This window comes from Artemia franciscana, chromosome 6 (assembly GCF_032884065.1).
Source record: "Artemia franciscana chromosome 6, ASM3288406v1, whole genome shotgun sequence".
Taxonomy (NCBI): domain Eukaryota; kingdom Metazoa; phylum Arthropoda; class Branchiopoda; order Anostraca; family Artemiidae; genus Artemia; species Artemia franciscana.
In genome coordinates this window covers 26,015,265-26,038,587 of record NC_088868.1, presented here as the reverse complement: position 1 = coordinate 26,038,587, position 23,323 = coordinate 26,015,265, and the positions used below count along the sequence as shown (strand labels likewise).

Genomic DNA, 23,323 nt, shown 5'->3' with positions numbered 1-23,323 from the left:
AAAAAGTATCAGGATTTCTCTGTGCAGTATCCTCTTGTCGTTACTGGGGATTCTGTTGCTTGATATGTGTTTATATATAAATGTGTTATCATAGTAGCAGCAATTGCTACTACGGGTTTTGTTATTTTGTTTTTATGTTGTTGTTTTTTTGTATATTAGCATTCTCGTACTAGCTCAAACATATGTTTGCTCAAACAGTGAACATACATATTCTTTTCTAACAATAATGGGATTATGTGCAGCTTCGCTCTTTCATAGTTATTTCTTTTGCTTTATTAATTGATTCCTGTCTTTTCAGATGGATTGCTTCTGCTGGGAAAAATGCAGTGTGTCCGCAATGCAAATCAAAAGCTAGAAAACAAGATATTCGCCCCCTCTTTGTGCGAAACCTAAAAGCGCTTGATAACACTGAATTAGAACGGACACAACAAACTTTGGAAAAAACACGGGAGGAATTACGAAAAACTGAATTAGCTCATGCAAACGCATTAGCTTTACTGAGGACTCGTGAATCCGAAATTCAGAAACTAAACACAAGAATTACGCTTCTTAAGGAGTCTTTGGGCAGAGGAGAAGGATCCATTGTAGATGCTAATAATGAATTTGATGCAGCGAAGCGATGGGATATCACTTTAGAGAGGAATGTTGAAGTAAATAAAGATGGCGGCTGTCGACTTTTAGCCTATGACGGCCAGAGAATATTAGTTACCAGTCAGCCTGCTAGTCAGAACAGACTATTTAAAGGATATGGAATAAGAAAAATTTGTTCCGTGACTTTAGTGCCATCTAAGTTTCACCCTTTGCACGAAAAGCCAATTACGGATATGGCTTTTAATCCAGAAAAATATGACCAATTTTTAAGCGTATCTACAGATAAATACGTGAAAATAACAGACATGCAACGAAATGTTGAAGTATTTAAAGTTCTTTTGGACTACCCATTAACCAGTGCTGCTTGGTGTACAGAAAACTCTAATCAGTTCTACGTTGGGACTAGTTTAGGACATATCTCACTTTATGATCTTCGAAAGCTAGACAAAGAGGCCGTTGAGAAAATAACTCAAAATGAGCCAACTATTACGTCGCCTGTTTACGGGCTTGCCCATGTTTCAAAGGCCAAACGAAGTGGCCTCCTTGCTCTTCGATTAAAACAGTTTTCTTTTTATGAATTCCAAGAAGAAACTAAGACTCAGTGTTTGTTATCCGATGATGATTTATTTAATTGCCTAAGCTATGAACCTTCAACGCACAGTGTGCTAATAACCACTAAGCCATCTTCAAAGCATCCAAATGTTCGCCATTTTGTCTATTCTCCAAATGAGGACGGAGCTCCGTTTTCTCCAAGTGTAACTATTTCAGGCTCGTCAAAGATGCGTTTTCTTTCACAATCCACTATGTTCCTTAATCCTGGAGGAAAATTAACTGTCGGATCTTCGTTAGAAACAGCCAATTGTGTTGCTTTATGGGACTGTAACGGTGGTAAACTTTCGTATACTCTTCCATTAAGAGATGGCGCTTGTGATCTGTTGAGTTTCTATTCCAACAATGATTTATTCCTTGGAGCCATAGGAGAACAATCTCTGAGTGTTTTTAAATGGCACGAGTTGACTTGATTGATTTCTTTATAAACCTTATATAAATATTCATATTTTTTTCAAATTTGCCATGTAGCAATATGTTCGCGAAGGTCAGGCAAAAATATTTTCTAGGATGATGGCTCTCAAGCAGATATTACTCACAAAAGCTACCTGAAAGTTATTTTTTTCAGAAGCGTGAAATTTGTTTTAAAGACAGTTTGATAAAGTTAAATGTGTCCACGAAGAAGAGCGATCTTCCCTCACTTCAGAATGACTAAAACACATCTGAAATGCAAGCTTTGCCTATTCAAAATAAATATTGTTTTGGGATGTTCATATTTCTTTTCTTCCATTTTTATTATCTGTTTAAAAATTGTTCTTTGCTGGTGTCTTACATTGATATTTGTTTTGTTTTACGTACTAGCTTTTATATTCTTTTAAAATTACTGGTTTTCTAATTACAAGGATTTTGTAAAACCAGTCTTTAGGAAATATTTTTATTTCATATTTGTACCTTTTATTTTCAAATGAAGTTTAATTTAGTAGTTTGGGAGTAAAACTGAAATGTAAATTGTACCTGGTATGTACAAGTAAATTTAGGTATATAGAGCGTCTCGTTTATCTTAAAGACAGCTAAATATTTATTAAGATATAAATGCGGTATCTAAGGATCTTAAGGGTTTGAACAAACTAAAATATTGTGCTTGTTCTGAATTTTTCAAGTCCTCATTGTTGAAAAGCCTGTCAAACTTGTCAAAACTACTAGTAATTATAAAAACAAAATTCACATGCATAACATATTTTTGCTGGATTATCGTGGTTCTGGCGTTAGCTGCAATCTAGCGAAAGACGAACACGGTACACCATTAGAATTCCCTTGGCCAAAAAGCCTATACAGAAAATTTACAGCCCTTTGGTTTCAACAACAAGGAAATCCATTGGCTTTAAAAAAAAGAGAATCATTTTTTTTGCATGTGAAGCATCTTTTTCCTGTTTTTTCTTCTCCACAGCTAACGGGGCACCAGAAAATCATAGATTACTGTTTAAGGGGTTATTTTAAAGAAAATTATTGTATCTGCTCGCTTTTGGAATTAACAGAACATACTATTTAAAATAAATAAAAAAAAATTGGGTAAAAACTGCATTCTCTATATAAAATGGTGGGTGACGTCATAACCGTAGATAGTAACTATAAATGACGTAAAAAGTAAAAAAATTTTAAGTAAAAAGCCCGTAAAAAAACCCTCTTTTGACTTGACTTCGGACATTTTAGGGATCTTGGATCACAGATATCTAAAACATTCCCCTTCTATTCGCACTGAGGCGTTGTTTCAGCCTCGAAGGCCTTGTTGTGTCTTCTTTGAACTATTTTGAAAAAAAAATGGCTGTGTCACAATTTCGGTCAGACGCATTTGGGGAAAAGATGAGGTAGAGACTAGTTACGCTCCGATCACTTTTGAATCTTAAAAGGGCACTTGAACATCTTATTTCCAATCGAATAAGCCCTCTACAAAGTTATATGACCCCTCCTTTCATAAAAACTTACATGTTAATAAGCATAATATTTCACATGTGGTGATGGGCATGCGAATAGGACCTAGTTTCTCTTCACATTTGTCATGCTCAATAACATTTATACCGACCCCTGGATTTAGTTTTCCCATATTTTAAAGTGTTTTTCTAAAACAAAATACATCACACGCAGGACATGTTTTTGGATTTTTGGCACTCTGACCATTTTTCAACATCAGCATGCCTAAAAGTTTCAATTGAGTACTCTCAGCCATTATTAAGATACTGAAGATAACCTTTTTCAAAAACTTAACACATATTGTCGTTTTATTTTTCTTTAACATATCCCTTAACATTCCCCGAAGTTTCAACTTAATATACTTAGCCTTTTCTGACACGCTCAGAATCAAACATTCTCATTTGCCTAATGATAAACCTTGCGTATAAACAATGGCCAAACTACATAATTTACAATCCCTGCCCCTTGACTATGGAGTAGGTATGGCATCCCTGGAGGCATGGTTATTATACTTTTTGACTATTTTATATAAAACTGCTTGCTTTTCAAAACTGTGATCAGCTTTAAGAGAAGGAGGCACCTAAACAAGGCAAGGGGACTGGGTTCTCTCCGATTGCTCTTCAATATAACCCTCAAAATACCCTGAAAGCTTCAACTTAACACCCACAGCCGTTCCTTAGGTAATACTGATACGCTCTTTGGACAACCAGCATGCACATGATGTGTTTTGATCGAGTTCGACATCCTTCTCAGCATTTAATTGAAGTTTCACCTTAATGCCCTAAACCTTTTTAAAGACCCAGGCTCAAACGTTGCCCCCTTCCTAATAAGAAACTTTATATACTACATGGGCAACTTGGAAAACTGACATCCCTTGCCCCGGGGGCTCTAGGGGATACATCAACCGGAGAGGCATAATTATTTGACCTATGGACTTTTTCGAATAAAATTGGTATCGCAAAATTTGGATCACATATCTTTGGAGAAAAGAGATGTGTTAGGGGGCTAGTTCGCTCTTATAATTTTAAAAACGAGTGCTAGAATTTTCAACTTGAAATCAAATGGATCCCTTGTGAAGTTTGTATGACCGTTCCTTCCATATGATTTACCTTTGTGAAAAGAACACAAAATAATATATTGAAACCTTATTGGTCTTTATTGAATTAAGTACATCGACTGCCTTAAAAATGAGCCATTAAATAGCTCCCTACGATGTTCAAGTGCCCAGCTATCTACGGAAAAAGAAAGAAAGAAAAAAGGTGCCTTTTAGCAGAAAATCTTAGATGCAGCCACTTTTCTTGATTTTCAAGTCAATGTATTTTCCTTGATATTCAAGCCAAGAGACGGTACAACTCCTGTATAAAGGTTTCAGACAAGGCGGCTCTAACAGTGTGCTTTTTGTTTTGATCTGACTCTGTTTTCAGGATTCACGGGCTATTATAGTTTTTACTTTGGGTCTCTTACTAGTTTGCTAGCTACCGCTGCAATCCAGATTTAGTTACTATATGCCGTGGTTTGTTCTTTACTAGTTTCAGCCATATCCGTTGAAACTTACATAGTCCTTATTTATACTAACCTGTATTAATCCTTTATGTATTAAATGAAAAAAATTAGTTTTTTTTTACTGAAAGTAAGGAGCGATATTAAAACTTAAAACGAACAGAAATTACTCCGTATATGAAAGGGGCTGTCCCCAACTCAACACCCCACTCTTTGCGCTGAAGTTTGACTCTTTCTTTCAACTTTAGTTTTTAAAAGAATAAAAAAAACTTTAGCGTAAAGAGCGGGGCGTTGAGGAGGGAACAGCTCCTTTCATAGACGGAGTAATTTCTGTTCGTTTTAAGTTTTAATATCGCTCCTTACTTTCAGTTAAAAAACTTGTTTTATTTAATTTCTGAACGTTTTTGTTTTAATGCATGTTTTGATTTTGGCTCTCCGAACATGAGTAATTAAAACGAAATTTGCATATTAATTTATTTTTATGGCTAAATGGCTTTTTCATAGTTTTGGTCGGACTATTTTGAGAAAAAAGGAGCGGGGGAGTAGGTCGAGTTACCCTCCAATTTTTTGGTTATTTAAAAAGGCAACTAGAACTTTTAATTTTGTACGAACGTTTTTATTAGTAAAAATATACGTCACTTACGAATTAACTTACGTAACGAACTTCTAAATTCGTATGTTTTTATTACGTATATGAGGAAGTTCACCCTCTCGTTAATTCCTCGCTCTTTACACTAAAGCTAAAATTTTGTCCTAATTCCTTAAGGATGACCCCTGAATAACAAAGGACGAAGAATAAATAGTTGAAATTAATAAAATTACTTTAGCGTAAAGAGCGAGGTATTAGGAGGAGGCGAACCCCTCATATGCGTAATAATTTCTGTTCATTTTAAGTTTTAAGCTGCTCCTTACTTTCAGTTGAAAAACTTTTCATATTTACTTTTTTATTGTTCTTTAAAAAAATGCTAAAAAACCCTGCGCCCCCTTCATGGAAATTTTCTTCCCCCATTACAAATTTCTCCATGAAAAGTTCCCCCCGCATAACCCCTCCCCCACAACCAAAAAATCCCCCTGAAAGCGTCTGTACACTTCCCAATAACCATTACTATATGTAAACGCTGGTCAAAGTTTGTAACTTACAGCCCCTCCCATGGGTACTCTGGGGGAGTAAGTCGCCTCCAAAGACAGAGTTCTTAGGTTTTTCGACTATGCTGAATAAAATGGCCATCTCAGAATTTTGATCTGGTGACTGGGGAAAAATGAGCGTGGGAGGGGGGCCTAGGTGCCCTCCAATTTTTGTTAGAATGAGCCCTATCACGACATTCTGGGACCACTGGGTCGATACGATCACCCCTGGGAAAACAAACAAACAAATAAACACGCATCGGTGATCTGTCTTGTGGTAAAAATGCAAAATTCCACATTTTTGTAGATAGGAGCTTGAAACTTCTACTGTAGGGTTCTCTGATACGCTGAATCTGATGGTGTGATTTTCGTTAAGATTCTATGACTTTTAAGCGGTGTTCCCTATTTTCTAAAATAAGGCAAATTTTCTCAGGCTCATAACTTTTTATGGGTAAGTCTAAACTTAATGAAACTTATATATTTAAAATCAGCATTAAAATGCGATTCTTTTAATGTAACTATTGATATAGACATTCTATTTTTTAGAGTTTCGGTTACTATTGAGCCGGATCGCTCCTTACTACATTTCGTTACCGCGAACTGTTTGATCAAATTCCTTTAAAATGAGCAATTAAACAACTCTCTACGATGTTCCAGTACCAAGCTATCTGAGGTGGAAGAGAAAAAAGAAAAAGGTGCCGTATATACAGAATACCGTTGTTGCAGCCACTTTTCTTGATTTTCAAGCCAATGCATTTCTCTTCTTATTCAAGCCAAGGGACGATAAATTTCTTTTATCGGGGTTTCGGGCAAGGCGGTTCTAATAGTGTACTTCTTGTAGTGTACAAACAAAACTAATTTTCAAATTTTTAATCTCAAAATTAAAATTACTGCTCAGACACCATAAATATTTTTGCTGTTTACATAATAACTTTAGCGGTCTCTGAAATAAAATTACTAAGTTAAAATCTTCAGGATTTACTCTAGTTTCAATTCACCAATAGAATTTTTTGTTAAAACACTACTAAGCTATGTATTCTAAAACCCCTCTTCTATATCTTATATATGTAAAAATAAGTTGTTTGTGTGTTGACTGACGTCATGAAGTTGTTTGTCGACTCGCGTCATGTTTGTCGACTGACGAAATTACAGACCGGGACACAGGGAATATAAATGACGACCGGGGCACTCAAAGAGAAATTACAGACTGGGACACCGGGACACAAATAACGACCGGGACACGGAATATAAATAACGACCGGGAAACAAGTACAACGGGGACGCCGGGGGGCAATATAAATGACGACGGGGACACAGTGAATGTTCGATTAGCAATCACCATCAACAAAGCACAAGGGCAATCATTAGAATAATGAGGTATAGATCTGAATACGGATTGTTTTTCCCATGGACAACCGGGACACAGGGAATATAAATGACGACCGGGACACTCAAAGAGAAATTACAGACCGGGACACCAGGACACAAATGACGACCGGGACACAGCTACAACGGGGACGCCGGGGGGCACAGGGGGGATATATAAATGACGACGGGGACACAGGAAATGTTCAATTAGCAATCACCATCAACAAAGCTCAAGGGCAATCATTAGAATAATGAGGTATAGATCTGAATACGGATTGTTTTTCCCATGGACAATTATATGTTGCGTGTTCAAGAGTCGGTAAACCTGACAATCTATTTATATGCACAGGCAATGGGACAGCGAAGAATGTTGTATATTCGCAAGTTTTACGTAGTTAAAAACATAGTTACGCACCATTGTAGTTGTGTCCCTGTGTCCAACCTGTGAATAGATATATATATCTATCTTCTATATATATAAAAATAAGTTGTCTGTCTGTCTGTGGATGGATCAGGTGACGTCACCTGAAAAAACTGGATCAGGTGACGTCAAAACTGAAAAAACTAAAAAAAGGCAAAAACTACAAAAAAAACTAAAAACTAATAAAAAAAATAAAAAAGCTAAAAAACTAAAAAAACTAAAAAAAGGCAAAAACTACAAAAAAAACTAAAAACTAATAAAAAAGCTAAAAAACTAAAAAAACTAAAAAAAGGCAAAAACTACAAAAAAAACTAAAAACTAATAAAAAAATAAAAAAGCTAAAAAACTAAAAAAACTAAAAAAAACTATAAAAAGGTAAAAAACTAAAAAAACTAAAAACTAAAAAAAACTAAAAAAAAAGGAAAAAACTGAAAAATAAGCTAAAATAAAGGTAAAAACCAATAAAAAACTAAAAAAAAAACTGAAAAAACTAAAAAAAGGCAAAAACTAAAAAAAAAACTAAAAACTAATAAAAAAAGTAAAAAAGCTAAAAAACTAAAAAAACTAAAAAAAGGTAAAAAACTAAAAAAAATAAAAAATTAAAAAAAACTAAAAAAAAGGAAAAAACTGAAAAATAAGCTAAAATAAAGGTAAAAACCAATAAAAAACTAAAAAGAAAAAAAGGAAAAAACTAAAAAAAATTTTCATCTAAAAAACTAAAAAAACTAAAAAAGGTAAAAACTAAAAGAACTAAAAAAGAAAAAAATAAATGACGAAACTCAAAGAGAAAGCGACCAGGACAAAAGGAATGTTCGATTAGCAATCAACAAAGCACCGGGACACAGGGAGTATAAATGACGACCAGGACATAAGTAAAAAAAAAAACTATCTATATATATAAAAATAAGTTGTCTGTGGATCGTGGATCAGGTGACGTCACCTGAAAAAACTGGATCAGGTGACGTCAAAACTAAAAAAAGGCAAAAACTACAAAAAAAACTAAAAACTAATAAAAAAAATAAAAAAGCTAAAAAACTAAAAAAAGGCAAAAACTACAAAAAAACTAAAAACTAATAAAAAAGCTAAAAAACTAAAAAAACTAAAAAAAAGGCAAAAACTACAAAAAAAAACTAAAAACTAATAAAAAAAATAAAAAAGCTAAAAAACTAAAAAAACTAAAAAAAGGTAAAAAACTAAAAAAACTAAAAACTAAAAAAAACTAAAAAAAAGGAAAAAACTGAAAAATAAGCTAAAATAAAGGTAAAAACCAATAAAAAACTAAAAAAAAACTGAAAAAACTAAAAAAAGGCAAAAACTACAAAAAAACTAAAAACTAATAAAAAAAGTAAAAAAGCTAAAAAACTAAAAAAACTAAAAAAACTAAAAAAACTAAAAAAAGGTAAAAAACTAAAAAAAAATAAAATAAAAAAAAACTAAAAAAAAAAGGAAAAAACTGAAAAATAAGCTAACATAAAGGTAAAAACCAATAAAAAACTAAAAAGAAAAAAAGGAAAAAACTAAAAAAAATTTTCATCTAAAAAACTAAAAAAAACTAAAAAAGGTAAAAACTAAAAGAACTAAAAAAGAAAAAAATAAATGACGACACTCAAAGAGAAAGCGACCAGGACAAAAGGAATGTTCGATTAGCAATCAACAAAGCACCGGGACACAGGGAGTATAAATGACGACCAGGACATAAGTAAAAAAAAAATTAACAAAACTAAAAAGAAGGTAAAAACTACAAAAAAACTAAAAAGAAAAAAAAACTAAAAACTAATAAAAAATCTAAAAAATATAAAAATCTAAATAAACTAAAAAAGAAAAAAAAAGGAAAAAAATAAAGGAGAAAAACAAAACTAAAAAACGAATGTATATACAGACCGGTACACCGGGATACAAATGACGACCGGGACACAGGGGATATAAATGACGACCGGGACACAGGGACACAACTACAACGGGGACACCGGGGGAAACAGGGGGATATAAATGACGACCGGGACAAAAAAACTAAAAAGAAAAAAAACTAAAAACTAATAAAAAAACTAAAAAATCTAAAAATCTAAATAAGCTAAAAAAGAAAAAAAAGGAAAAAAATAAAGGAGAAAAACAAAACTAAAAAACGAATGTATATACAGACCGGGACACCGGGATACAAATGACGACCGGGACACAGGGAATATAAATGACGACCGGGACACAGGGACACAACTACAACGGGGACACCGGGGGAAACAGGGGGATGTAAATGACGACCGGGACACCGGGACAGGGAATGGTCGATTAGCAATCACCATCAACAAAGCTCAAGGGCAATCATTAGAATCATGAGGTATAGATCTGAATACAGATTGTTTTCCCATGGACCATTATATGTTGCATGTTCAAGAGTCGGTAAACCTGACAATCTATTTATATGCAAAGACAATGGGACAGCAAAGAATGTTGTATATTCGCAAGTTTTACGTAGTTAAAACCATATATATATATATATATATATATATATATATATATATATATATATATATATATATATATATATATATATATCTATATTCACAGGTGGGACATAGGGACACAACTACAATGGCGCGTAACTATTATGGCGCGTAACGACTTACGCGCGCGGGGGGGCTTGGGGGGGGGGCGCGAAGCGCCCCCACCAACTAGGTGTTGGGGTGGCAAAGAATGTTGTATATTCGCAAGTTTTACGTAGTTAAAAACATATATATATATATATATATATATATATATATATATATATATATATATATATATATATATATTCACAGGTGGGACATAGGGACACAACTACAATGGCGCGTAACGACTTACGCGCGCGGGGGGGCTTGGGGGGGGCGCGTAACGACTTACGCGCGCGGGGGGGCTTGGGGGGGGCGCGAAGTGCCCCCACCACCAGCTAGTATATATATATATATATATATATATATATATATATATATATATATATATATATATATATATATATATATATATATATATATATATATATATATATATATATATATATATATATATGTTTTTAACTACGTAAAACTTGCGAATATACAACATTCTTCGCTGTCCCATTGTCTGTGCATATAAATATATTGTCAGGTTTACTGACTCTTGAACATGCAACATATAATTGTCCATGGGAAAAACAATCCGTATTCAGATCTATACCTCACTATTCTAATGATGTGTCCCAGTGTCCCGGTCGTCATTTATATTCCCTGTGTCCCGGTGTCCCAGTTTGTAATTTCTCTTTGAGTGTCCCGGTCGTCATTTATATTCCCTGTGTCCCGGTCGTCATTTGTGTCCCGGTCTGTAATTTCTCTTCGAACAATCCCTGTGTCCCGGTCGTCATTTATATATCTTCCCTGTGCCCCCGGCGTCCCCGTTGTAGTTGTGCCCCACTGTCCAGGTCGTCATTTATATTCCCTGTGTCCCGGTGTCCCAGTCTGTAATTTCTCTTTGAGGTTCCCGGTCGTCATTTATATTCCCTGTGTCCCGGTCGTCATTTGTGTCCCGGTCTGTAATTTCATTAGTTGACAAACATGACGTCAGTCGACAAACAACTTCATGACGCATACAGCTCAATCCTTAGAATGACGTCAGTCGACACACAAACATGACGTCACACGACAGACATAACACACATACAACTTATTTATATATATATATATATATATATATATATATATATACTAGCCCACCAACACCTAGTTGGTGGGGGCGCTTCGCGCCCCCCCCAAGCCCCCCCGCGCGCGTAAGTCGTTACGCGCCATATTAGTTACGCGCCATTGTAGTTGTGTCCCTATGTCCCACCTGTGAATCGACCATTCCCTGAGTCGCCATCGTCATTTATATATCCCCCTGTGCACCCCGGCGTCCCCTTTGTAGTTATGTCCCTGTGTCCCGGTCGTCGTCATTTATACTCCCTGTGTCCCGGTGCTTTGTTGATTGCTAATCGAACATTCCTTTTGTCCCGGTCGCTTTCTCTTTGAGTGTCGTCATTTATTTAGATTGTTTCTCCTTTATTTTTCAGTTTTTTTCCTTTTTTTAGTTTTTTTTTCTTTTTTAGTTCTTTTAGTTTTTACCTTTTTTAGTTTTTTTTAGTTTTTTAGATGAAAATTTTTTTTAGTTTTTTTCCATTTTTTTCTTTTTAGTTTTTTATTGGTTTTTACCTTTTTTTAGCTTTTTTAGTTTTTTTCGTTTTTTCTTTTTACTTTTTTTTTAGTTTTTATCTTTTTTATTTTTTTTATTTTTATTCTTAATTTTATTAGTTTTCTTTTTCTCTTCTATTTTTCAGTTTTTTCCTTTTTTTTAAGTTTTTTTTTTTTAGTTTTTTTAGTTTTTTTAGTTTTCTTTTTCTCTTCTATTTTTCAGTTTTTTCCTTTTTTTTAAGTTTTTTTTTTTTAGTTTTTAGTTTTTTTTTCCTTTTTTTCTTTTTAGTTTTTTATTGGTTTTTACCTTTTTTTTTAGCTTTTTTAGTTTTTTTCGTTTTTTCTTTTTACTTTTTTTTTAGTTTTTATCTTTTTTATTTTTTTTATTTTATTCTTAATTTTATTCATTTATATATCCCCCTGTGCACCCCGGCGTCCCCTTTGTAGTTATGTCCCTGTGTCCCGGTCGTCGTCATTTATACTCCCTGTGTCCCGGTGCTTTGGTGATTGCTAATCGAACATTCCTTTTGTCCCGGTCGCTTTCTCTTTGAGTGTCGTCATTTATTTAGATTGTTTCTCCTTTATTTTTCAGTTTTTTTCCTTTTTTTAGTTTTTTTTCTTTTTTAGTTCTTTTAGTTTTTACCTTTTTTAGTTTTTTTTAGTTTTTTAGATGAAAATTTTTTTCAGTTTTTTTCCTTTTTTTCTTTTTAGTTTTTTATTGGTTTTTACCTTTTTTTTAGCTTTTTTAGTTTTTTTCGTTTTTTCTTTTTACTTTTTTTTTAGTTTTTCTTTTTTATTTTTTTTTATTTTTATTCTTAATTTTATTAGTTTTCTTTTTCTCTTCTATTTTTCAGTTTTTTCCTTTTTTTTAAGTTTTTTTTTTAGTTTTTAGTTTTTTTAGTTTTTTTTTCCTTTTTTTCTTTTTAGTTTTTTATTGGTTTTTACCTTTTTTTTTTTTAGCTTTTTTAGTTTTTTCGTTTTTTCTTTTTACTTTTTTTTTTAGTTTTTATCTTTTTTATTTTTTTTTATTTTATTCTTAATTTTATTAGTTTTCTTTTTCTCTTCTATTTTTCAGTTTTTTCCTTTTTTTAAGTTTTTTTTTTAGTTTTTAGTTTTTTTAGTTTTTTAGTTTTTTTAGTTTTTTTAGTTTTTTAGTTTTTTTATTTTTTTTATTAGTTTTTAGTTTTTTTTGTAGTTTTTGCCTTTTTTTAGTTTTTTCAGTTTTTTTTTTTTAGTTTTTTACCTTTTTGTGGATCGTCACCTGATCCACAGATCCACAGATCCACAGACAACTTATTTTTATATATATAGAAGATATAATCTGGCGTAACGGACAGACAACTTATTTTTATATATATAATATATATATATATATATATATATATATATATATATATATATATATATATATATATATATATATACTAGCTGTTGGGGTGGCGCTTCGCGCCACCCCAACACCTAGTTGGTGGGGCGCTTCGCGCCCCCCCGCACGCGTAAGTCGTTACGCGCTACGCGCCATTATAGTTGTGTCCCTGTGTCCCACCTGTGAATAGATATATATATATATATATATATATATATATATATATATATATATATATATATATATATATATATATGTTTTTAACTACGTAAAACATGCGAATATACAACATTCTTCGCTGCCCCATTGTCTGTGCATATAAATAGATTGTCAGGTTTACTGCCTCTTGAACATGCAACATTTGTGTCCCGGTGTCCCAGTTTGTAATTTCTCTTTGAGTGTCCCGGTCGTTATTTACATTCCCTGTGTCCCGGTCGTCATTTGTGTCCCGGTTTCCCGGTCTGTAATTTCTTTTCAAACAATCCCTGTGTCCCGGTCGTCATTTATATATCCCGCCTGTGCCCCCGGCGTCCCCGTTGTAGTTGTGTCCCGGTCGTGATTTGTGTCTGGGTGTCCCAGTCTGTAATTTCTCTTTGAGGTTCCCGGTCGTCATTCGCGCCACCCCAACAGCTAGTTGGTGGGGCGCTTCGCGTCCCCTCAAGCCCCCCTCCGCGCGTAAGTCGTTACGCGCCATATTAGTTACGCGCCATTATAGTTGTGTCCCTGTGTCCCATATATATATATATATATATATATATATATATATATATATATATCTATCTATCTATCTATATAAAAATAAGTTGTCTGTCTGTCTGTGGATGGATCAGGTGACGTCACCTGAAAAAACTGGATCAGGTGACGTCAAAACTGAAAAAACTAAAAAAAGGCAAAAACTACAAAAAAAACTAAAAACTAATAAAAAAAATAAAAAAGCTAAAAAACTAAAAAAACTAAAAAAAGGCAAAAACTACAAAAAAAACTAAAAACTAATAAAAAAGCTAAAAAACTAAAAAAAACTAAAAAAAGGCAAAAACTACAAAAAAAACTAAAAACTAATAAAAAAAATAAAAAAGCTAAAAAACTAAAAAAACTAAAAAAACTAAAAAAAGGTAAAAAACTAAAAAAACTAAAAACTAAAAAAAACTAAAAAAAAAGGAAAAAACTGAAAAATAAGCTAAAATAAAGGTAAAAACCAATAAAAAACTAAAAAAAAACTGAAAAAACTAAAAAAAGGCAAAAACTACAAAAAAAACTAAAAACTAATAAAAAAAGTAAAAAAGCTAAAAAACTAAAAAAACTAAAAAAACTAAAAAAAGGTAAAAAAACTAAAAAAAAATAAAAAATAAAAAAAAACTAAAAAAAAGGAAAAAACTGAAAAATAAGCTAAAATAAAGGTAAAAACCAATAAAAAACTAAAAAGAAAAAAAGGAAAAAACTAAAAAAAATTTTCATCTAAAAAACTAAAAAAAACTAAAAAAGGTAAAAACTAAAAGAACTAAAAAAGAAAAAAATAAATGACGACACTCAAAGAGAAAGCGACCAGGACAAAAGGAATGTTCGATTAGCAATCAACAAAGCACCGGGACACAGGGAGTATAAATGACGACCAGGACATAAGTAAAAAAAAAAATTAACAAAACTAAAAAGAAGGTAAAAACTACAAAAAAACTAAAAAGAAAAAAAAACTAAAAACTAATAAAAAAACTAAAAAATCTAAAAATCTAAATAAACTAAAAAAGAAAAAAAAAGGAAAAAAATAAAGGAGAAAAACAAAAGTAAAAAACGAATGTATATACAGACCGGTACACCGGGATACAAATGACGACCGGGACACAGGGAATATAAATGACGACCGGGACACAGGGACACAACTACAACGGGGACACCGGGGGAAACAGGGGGATATAAATGACGACCGGGACACCGGGGCAGGGAATGGTCGATTAGCAATCACCATCAACAAAGCTCAAGGGCAATCATTAGAATCATGAGGTATAGATCTGAATACAGATTGTTTTCCCATGGACCATTATATGTTGCATGTTCAAGAGTCGGTAAACCTGACAATCTATATATATGCAAAGACAATGGGACAGCAAAGAATGTTGTATATTCGCAAGTTTTACGTAGTTAAAACCATATATATATATATATATATATATATATATATATATATATATATATATATATATATATATATATATCTATCTATATTCACAGGTGGGACATAGGGACACAACTACAATGGCGCGTAACTATTATGGCGCGTAACGACTTACGCGCGCGGGGGGGGCTTGGGGGGGGGGCGCGAAGCGCCCCCACCAACTAGGTGTTGGGGTGGCGCGAAGCACCACCCCAACAGCTAGTATATATATATATATATATATATATATATATATATATATATATATATATATATATATATATATATATATATATATATATATATATATATATATATATATATATGTGTTTTTAAACTACGTAAAACATGCGAATATACAACATTCTTCGCTGTCCCATTGTCTGTGCATATAAATAGATTGTCAGGTTTACTGACTCTTGAACATGCAACATTTGTTTCCCGGTGTCCCAGTTTGTAATTTCTCTTTGAGTGTCCCGGTCGTCATTTATATTCCCTGTGTCCCGGTGTCCGGGTCTGTAATTTCTATTCAAACAATCCCTGTGTCCCGGTCGTCATTTATATATCCCGCCTGTGCCCCCGGCGTCCCCTTTGTAGTTGTGTCCCTGTGTCCCAGTCGTCATTTATATTCTCTGTGTCCCGGTCGTGATTTGTGTCTGGGTGTCCCAGTCTGTAATTTCTCTTTGAGGTTCCCGGTCGTCATTTATATTCCCTGTGTCCCGGTTGTCATTTGTGTCCCGGTATGTAATTTCATCAGTTGACAAACATGACGTCAGTCGACAAACAACTTCATGACGCAAACTGCTCAATCCTTATAATGACGTCTGTCGACAAACATGACGTCAGTCGACACACAAACATGACGTCACTCGACAGACACACACACACAGACAACTTATTTATATATATATATATATATATATATATATATATATATATATATATATATATATAATATATAGATTTAAATAAAGGATCGATATATTCGGGTTGCAGTGGTAGCTCGCAGCCTATCATTCACGTAAAATAATAATAGGAAAAACGATCAGAAATTGAAAAAAAAAAGATTTTTTCAACTGAAAGTAAAGAACAGCATTAAAACTTTGAACAAACAGAAATTATTCCGTATATCCCCATTTCCTCGTTCCTTCAACTAAAGTTTGACCCTTTGTCCCAATTCTTTAAAAACGACTCCTGTAACACAACAGCCGTTTAAATAGAACAAGACGCTTTTTTAAAAATACTAAAAAACATTACCGTGGATGCGGGAAATCAAGCCCCCTCCCGCTCATATAAAGAATAATTTCAGTTCGTTTTAAGTTTTAATATGGCCACTTACTTTCAGTTGATTTTTTTTTATTTACTTTAGTAACCAGAATGGTTGATTTGGTTTTGCCACCAACTGCACATACACCAATAGATGTTAACGTTGTCAGTCAGTAAAGCCGTATCAAGACTCAAGTGAGCTTGTAGGTTTCAAAGGACTTCTTGTGAATACGGGACACTGTCAAATATTTATTGGTTGCTAAATATATCTTCAAGGTTACCATAAAATTTATGACCGTGTTTTTATCGAATATCAAATGCAAATATATTGGTATATGGAAGAATCCAGATGCCACCCAGCACCCTTTAACAGGGGTATCATTGTCATTTCGTTTCATAATAGTTAGAAAATACTATGTACCAAAGAATTCTTTTCCTCAAGATATTCTAGCTCGAAAAAGTACTTTGAAAGACAAAAACCCTATTAAGCCTGTATTGCAAAAATAATCATAACAAAACTACAATTAAAAAGGCACATATATGACTACAAAAACCTTAACTAAAACCAAAGCAGTAAGTAAATTGATCTGTATGCCAATATATGCAATTTTCATAGAGTAGGAACATCAAAACTATAGCCCATCGGCTGGGTCTCACCCTCGACGCTCCTAACTCCAAGTTAAAAGCCTAGCAATTTCATTTCAAAGACTTACTATCAAAATGCATAACATAAAACTTAAAATGCTTGGTGCAAGGCCGGTCTTCACTTGTTGGCTCAGAAGCGAAATTACACTGAATTTTGGAAAAGTTTTTGAGAAAGTGAGTATGTTTAATCCATCAAATTTTCAGTTTTTTTTTCTCAACAGTATTTAGGTTTCCTACTAAAAGACAGAGGCTTTCTGAGTACCTTCAAACAAAAGAAACCATTAAAACAGACAGATCCACTGTTGTCGATTAATTTGGGCCGAAGGGATAACTCCTACGAAAAGGCACAGCATGTACTAGGGATAACATTGTTCCAAAGCAATATGAAAGCAATACCGAGCAAGTTTTGGTCAGAACAAACCGATAAATCGGTAATTTTTGGAAAGATATACACTGGAATTGAATTTTTTAGCTATATTTTATGGATTGCTTATTGCGAGGAATTGCAAATCATCGATACTGTTGTTTTTCAATTAAAAATGTGTCTGAAAAAGTATAAGCTAGTGCTAAAGAATTAGTATATTTCTATTGTTGAGATTAGTCTGATGGTTCAACTTCAGTTCAGTTGGCCCTTTAAAAGGTTGAATTAACCCTCACATTAAAGGATGAAACCGCCTCCCCTTTAGAATAAACAAATATTAAGACGCAAACCATGTTAAATTGAGGTCTTTCCTCACAACTTTACAGGAGCTTGCAACTTTACAACTGTAACAGAGCTTGCATTCCAAACTGGTTTCCTATTTCTTTCCTTTTTTTTCTACTTCATTGTAATAATCTCTACATTTTTAAACTTTTCTTTTCTTACTCGTTTTCGCATGATGATCAATGGTCTGAGTTGCACAGATACCACTGCTTCTGTGCCTTCAACCGAGATTGCAATGAGTGGTTGGAGCAAATCATACGACACTTCTCGTATTCCCCCCCCCCAATTCTCCTGGTACTAATTTAGAGCTGGTTTGATTCTGGCTGAGCTTACAAAACCACACTCCTGACACTCGACCCAAAGAAATAGTCAGCGACGCCAGGACTCGAATCCCCTGTCGTCCTAAGTCCGGAGCACTAACCAGTCGGTTAGGACAGCTCAATGATATACCAGAACTATTTTGATTGTATTTCATCACAGACAGAGATTTCGAAAGAAGTAGCAGTATGATATAACCAATCAGTAAATTTCAGATGAGTCCTACTTTATCAGTAGGCTCATGGAAGCAAAATCAGGTACCATAGTTTCCATGTTTACCAATGGAATGGCCTGAAACTTTAAGCAATAATAGCTTTAATAATAGCTTCAAACTTTAAGCAAATTTATGAATAAATAATACATTCTTTTGCTTAATGAGTGTTATAATTTTTTAATATCCAGATGACGATTTTACTTTCATGACGATTTTAGTTTCGTTTTCTTGTTTTTAGTTTTATGGAATTGCAAAATAATAAGCATTTGTTCGAAAACCGAATATTTTCTGCCACTGTAGTTTTAATGACAATTCTTCTATGTAGCTAATCTTGATCTACCCTGTCTGAGGTAAATGCAATTTATAAAACCCATTAAAAAATCCAGCCATCGTTTAGTGCTTAAACATTCAATTCGTAGATGTCGTCTGTAAACAGTTTAACAGTGTCATCATTTCTCGCAATAGTAACCTTCTGTGAATATCTCAGCAACACTCTTGAGCTGTTGATTTAATGGGTGATATTAATACAAAAAAAAACAGAGAGCCAAATATACACTAGATAATCGAATTTCTTTCCAACTGCCAAGCAGCATAAAAACTGCAAAAGCAACAAAAGATGGCTCTGGTCATGAATTATTGATTAAAAACGCGCAACTTAAAAGTAATTTCGAAGAGTATAGGTAACTTTGATAATTTAAAGTTGCTAGAGTATGCTTATTTAAAATATGCTACCATCGTGATTTTAACCTTTGGACACTAGCACAGAAGTTCAGCAAATGTAAACTTTACAATCTGAAAACCAATCAGATGAATAACACATCGAATAATTGTATACAGTAACACACTCTAACTAATTCTTTGACCTCTGGAAGACCCAAATCTTCTCTTCAGTTGTTAATAGGGTTGAGTGGTTTAAGAGTGGAAACTGGCGCGTGTTGACAAAAAAAAACTATCAACGCCATCTAGAGTTTGACGACATTTTAGCATTGTTTCCAGTGCAATAATAAGAATAATTAATCTAATTAGTCTAATTAACGACTACAAAGCTTGATAAAATGACAGTGTCGCCAAACCGCTAGATGGCGTTAATAGTTTTTGCCGACAGTACCGCCACTTTCTATTCTTTATAAGTTACCTATACTCTGGGTATGGTGAGCCATACCCATGTTTAATGAGCCAAACTACAAATTACAGATACTGTCGGGTATATTTTAGAAGAAGCATTTTCAAGTTTCCAACTGAAATTGTCCTACCCCTCACTATGTAACACAGAATTTCATCTTCATTCTAAATTGTCAACTAATTTTGTTATAAGATAGCAATTTGTAACTTGGCTCGTTATTAAGGCATTATTAGAGTGGCTTCAGAAATGGTTTAAGAGAAGAGGGTTAAACAACATAAATCAAATTTTCACTGCTGCTAAAGAGTTCCAAGTTTCAAAATCTCCAATTTCTTTATATCTAAGGAGTGATGGGTCAATAGCACTTTTCTTAAACAGGTAGAATCCAAGCTGATCCGAAAATTCAAACGATCCTGAAAGAACTTTACGCATTTGAAGGCTTTGAAAACTTCTCCCCATCATTTCAAATGAATCGGGCAAAGTTGAATCAAAAGGCAAAGGCTCGTTGGAGTCAATATCGGTCGGAGGAATTGTGAAAGGAATAAATGACGAAGTCAGATTCCAGTTAGATGATTGCCAGATTGAGGGTGAAGAGGTGTTGGTGGCCAATGGCAAACGTCCCACAAGAAGCGCAGAGCCGACAAGTGCAAACACGCTAGCCGCATAGGCTGTTAGAGACACTGCAGCAACCTAAAACCAACATGTTTTGATTCAGAAACTTTTTTAACGGCACTTTTTAATGAGAACAGAAAATTTGTTCAATTAATCTATATAAAATATGTCTAAAACATTGGATGGAAGATGGCACATTGCCAACGATTGTTCTTATTGGCCAACCATCTAGGGCCAAACGAAAATCATATCGTCCCCGAATAGGGTGGGAATATATCGTTAGGAAAAATTTAAGAGGAAAGGGAACTTCTTGGTAAGGTGTAAAGAGGGGGGCTTCGAATAGATTGGGACGGAGGAGCTTGCGTAGCTATATTGGCCTCAGGCGGCTTGGTGCAGCAGTGAGATGTTAGTTGCAGTAGCAGCAGCATTAAATTGAGAAACCGAAATGAGCTCTTTTTGGCCCTAGAATTAAAACTTAAGTTCAAATATAACTAGTTACACTGATTTCAGAAAACGAAATCCTCGTCATAATTCACAGTTCCGAGCAAGAAAGTCTTTTCACAAGTTTTTCTGCAACTGGGTAATCTCCAGGATAAGTTTTTAAATTTCAATGTAAAAAACAACCATTCATCGAGATAGATTTACGAAAATCCTTACGCAAAGATTACGAATTATAAAGACTTTATTTTTAGATTTGTATTGTATCGGATTAACGACGCTTCTTGACTACTATGGTCCCTGCGTCGGCCTTGCAGTGCATTCCTGCAGCATGATTCGATCTCTGGGTCCCGTATTACCAAGCTAAAGTCAAACCCACTGCGCCACCACAGGACCTTTATTTTTAGATGTAGAGTACAACACTGCATTACAAACATTCCCTAAAAATTAAACTTCTTTTTTTTTGGTCCAAAGCTGAAAATAACATGTTGTAACTCCACGAAAGAACGTTTTTCTTTTTTTCAAGTTTTTTCGCTTATTTACGTTATATCGCAAAAATCCAATAGGAATTTATATATTTTTTTAAGCTTTTCATAATATTTGGATGTGCAATATACATAAAAAAACCCACTAAAATCCTTATACAAAAGCTACGAAACAAACATCGGAATGCATTTTTCAATTCTACACACACACACTTTTGTTGCAGAACTTTCTTAACCAACAAAAATTGGCGTATTATTATTATTTTTTAAGCTTTCCGTTTGTTCGGATAAAGCTGTAAAATAGCGAAACAGCATTAATTTAAAAGACCATGTAAGTAAAAACAATATTCATACCTTAAAATAAGTAGAGTGTAAAAGAACAAAGACTAACTGAGATAGAAATTCAACAGAAAAAACTCCATAATTCATCAAAATAGAGCTTTAGTGACTTTTTCCAACTTTTTTAAGTTTAGTCAAAGAGTTGATCGTAGTTAAGTTTTTTAGCTGTTCTCGAGATCCATTTTTCATACACTTTTGAAAGTCAAAATAATATTTAAAAACGTGTTCGAGCGAAACAATTACTCCATTTTAAAATAAAACAAATAAATGCAAATGAAGAAAAAAATTAAAATGGAAATATAATGCAAAATATAAAAAAAAGTATCAAAAGGAAAACGACGGTGATAATTACAGATCCGATATCCTTAAAGATTTTGAACTGAATGGAGTATTTATAAAGATTATTCCTGATTTACAGATTGGTGACGTCTAATATATCACTAATTGCTTCCTTCTGAATTTACAAAAAAAACTTAAGCCTAGAACCCTACACAAACAAGACAGGTGATCAGAGGAAAGCTTTCGTTTGAAAGAATTACGATTTTAAAACTAGCCACCTCTCGTCATAGCACGTCATTGCGTTTGGTTTACAATCCTATAGCCATAATGAGCTTTAAATTAGTCAATATTAATGACATGTTCACAGCCAGTCTTTGAAACCTTTAACCAGTTTTAAGTGCATTATTGTTTTTGACCTTGTTCACCTATATTGTTTTTTGACATCTTAAAAAATATATTATCCGTCTAAGTTCCATTTATATATTTATTACTATTATCCTGGAATCATTATCTCGACGGTAAACTATATTTTTTGTTGTTTATGAATTCGGCCTTTCAAAGCGTATGACATGCAATTTTTTAAATAAATATCTTATCTTGAAAAGTATCTAATCAATCAAAAAATCCATTTATTTATTAGTATTATCCTAGAATCATCATCTAGAAGGTAAAAAATATTTTTTATAGTTAATTTGTCATTATTCATATGATCTTTAATTCATCATATGAAGTTTACAACTGTTCTATGCGTTATTTTTCTCACCCAAGAGGCAGAAATTTCCATCGGATTTTTATCTTTTTATAAGTGTATCTTATTTCGCTATAGGTGGAAATATAAAAAGAAATATTCATATAAAAAAAATTGTAAAAGGGAATTAAAGTTCTGAAAAAGAGGAAAACATGGATTATTTGCCGTTTAGGTTCACCCTACAGTACTGAATTGCCATCGAAACAAACTAGGTATAATATGGGTCGTCACTAGTCAAAACGTCGGGAGAGGAAGGGGGGCACATTTGACAGACTGGCTGGTCATTTTTACCGACTGATCTAGGTAATATTGGTATTAGAATTATTCCTTTTTTTACCGGCTGACACTGATCTTCTTTCACTGATTTTACATCATTTATTTCCATCCATCCATGTACCTAACAATGGAAAGAAAAATTACCCGTTGGCAGAAAACGTGAGGGGGGGCCACCCCCATACGTGGCGCCCTAGTGTATAATAGCAAATAAACTAATATTAGTGACCAAAAAACACCGGCAAAGACTGGTGTTTTGCAAACCTCCATTACTTTTTAAAATACAAATATGCTTATATAGTCGCATGAATTTGTAATTTAAATTTTGTAGTGCAAACACGTGCTTATGCTAATGTTGCCAAACACCATCACCGACATTTGGGCATCAACCTTAGCTACATTAGAAAATGAAGTAAAAAGCTCTATCAGGGAAATAAAATTCAGATTCTTTTTCTCTTTTTCTTTTTAATTCGACATTCCATCAACTCTGAAACTCTGTATTTGTACATTTCTCAGAGCATAGTCATTGTAATTAGCTAAGTAACTATAATAGACAATATGAGAAAAATAGTTCTGAGAACAACCACTGGATTATTAGATTGCTGGATTTATTTTTTTATTTATTTTTTTTAATACTGAAACACAGTCACTTATGTACCTTATTAATCTTAGAAAAAGGT

The 23,323-nt window shown here is 33.5% G+C and overlaps 2 protein-coding genes and 1 long non-coding RNA gene across 4 annotated transcripts in view; 2 read left to right on the top strand and 1 right to left on the bottom strand.

The window, feature by feature from the left end:
• LOC136028241 (E3 ubiquitin-protein ligase RFWD3-like) overlaps positions 1–8,149 on the top strand; it is a 29,761-nt gene extending 21,612 nt beyond the window's left edge. For both annotated transcript variants that reach the window (XM_065705971.1, XM_065705970.1), the window contains exon 3: positions 299–8,149. In XM_065705971.1, coding sequence (XP_065562043.1) covers positions 299–1,613 — 1,315 coding nt within the window. In that variant the 3' untranslated portion in view covers positions 1,614–8,149. The remainder of the gene's footprint in view (positions 1–298) is intronic.
• A 5,716-nt stretch (positions 8,150–13,865) lies between these two features.
• Positions 13,866–14,884, top strand: LOC136028242 (uncharacterized). The gene is made up of 2 exons (XR_010617775.1): positions 13,866–14,710; positions 14,837–14,884. It is a non-coding gene; the product is annotated as an uncharacterized LOC136028242 (long non-coding RNA).
• A 2,064-nt stretch (positions 14,885–16,948) lies between these two features.
• LOC136028240 (protein CNPPD1-like) overlaps positions 16,949–23,323 on the bottom strand; it is a 43,726-nt gene continuing 37,351 nt past the window's right edge. Inside the window, exon 6 of the mRNA XM_065705969.1 lies at positions 16,949–20,159. Coding sequence (XP_065562041.1) covers positions 19,752–20,159 — 408 coding nt within the window. The 3' untranslated portion in view covers positions 16,949–19,751. The remainder of the gene's footprint in view (positions 20,160–23,323) is intronic.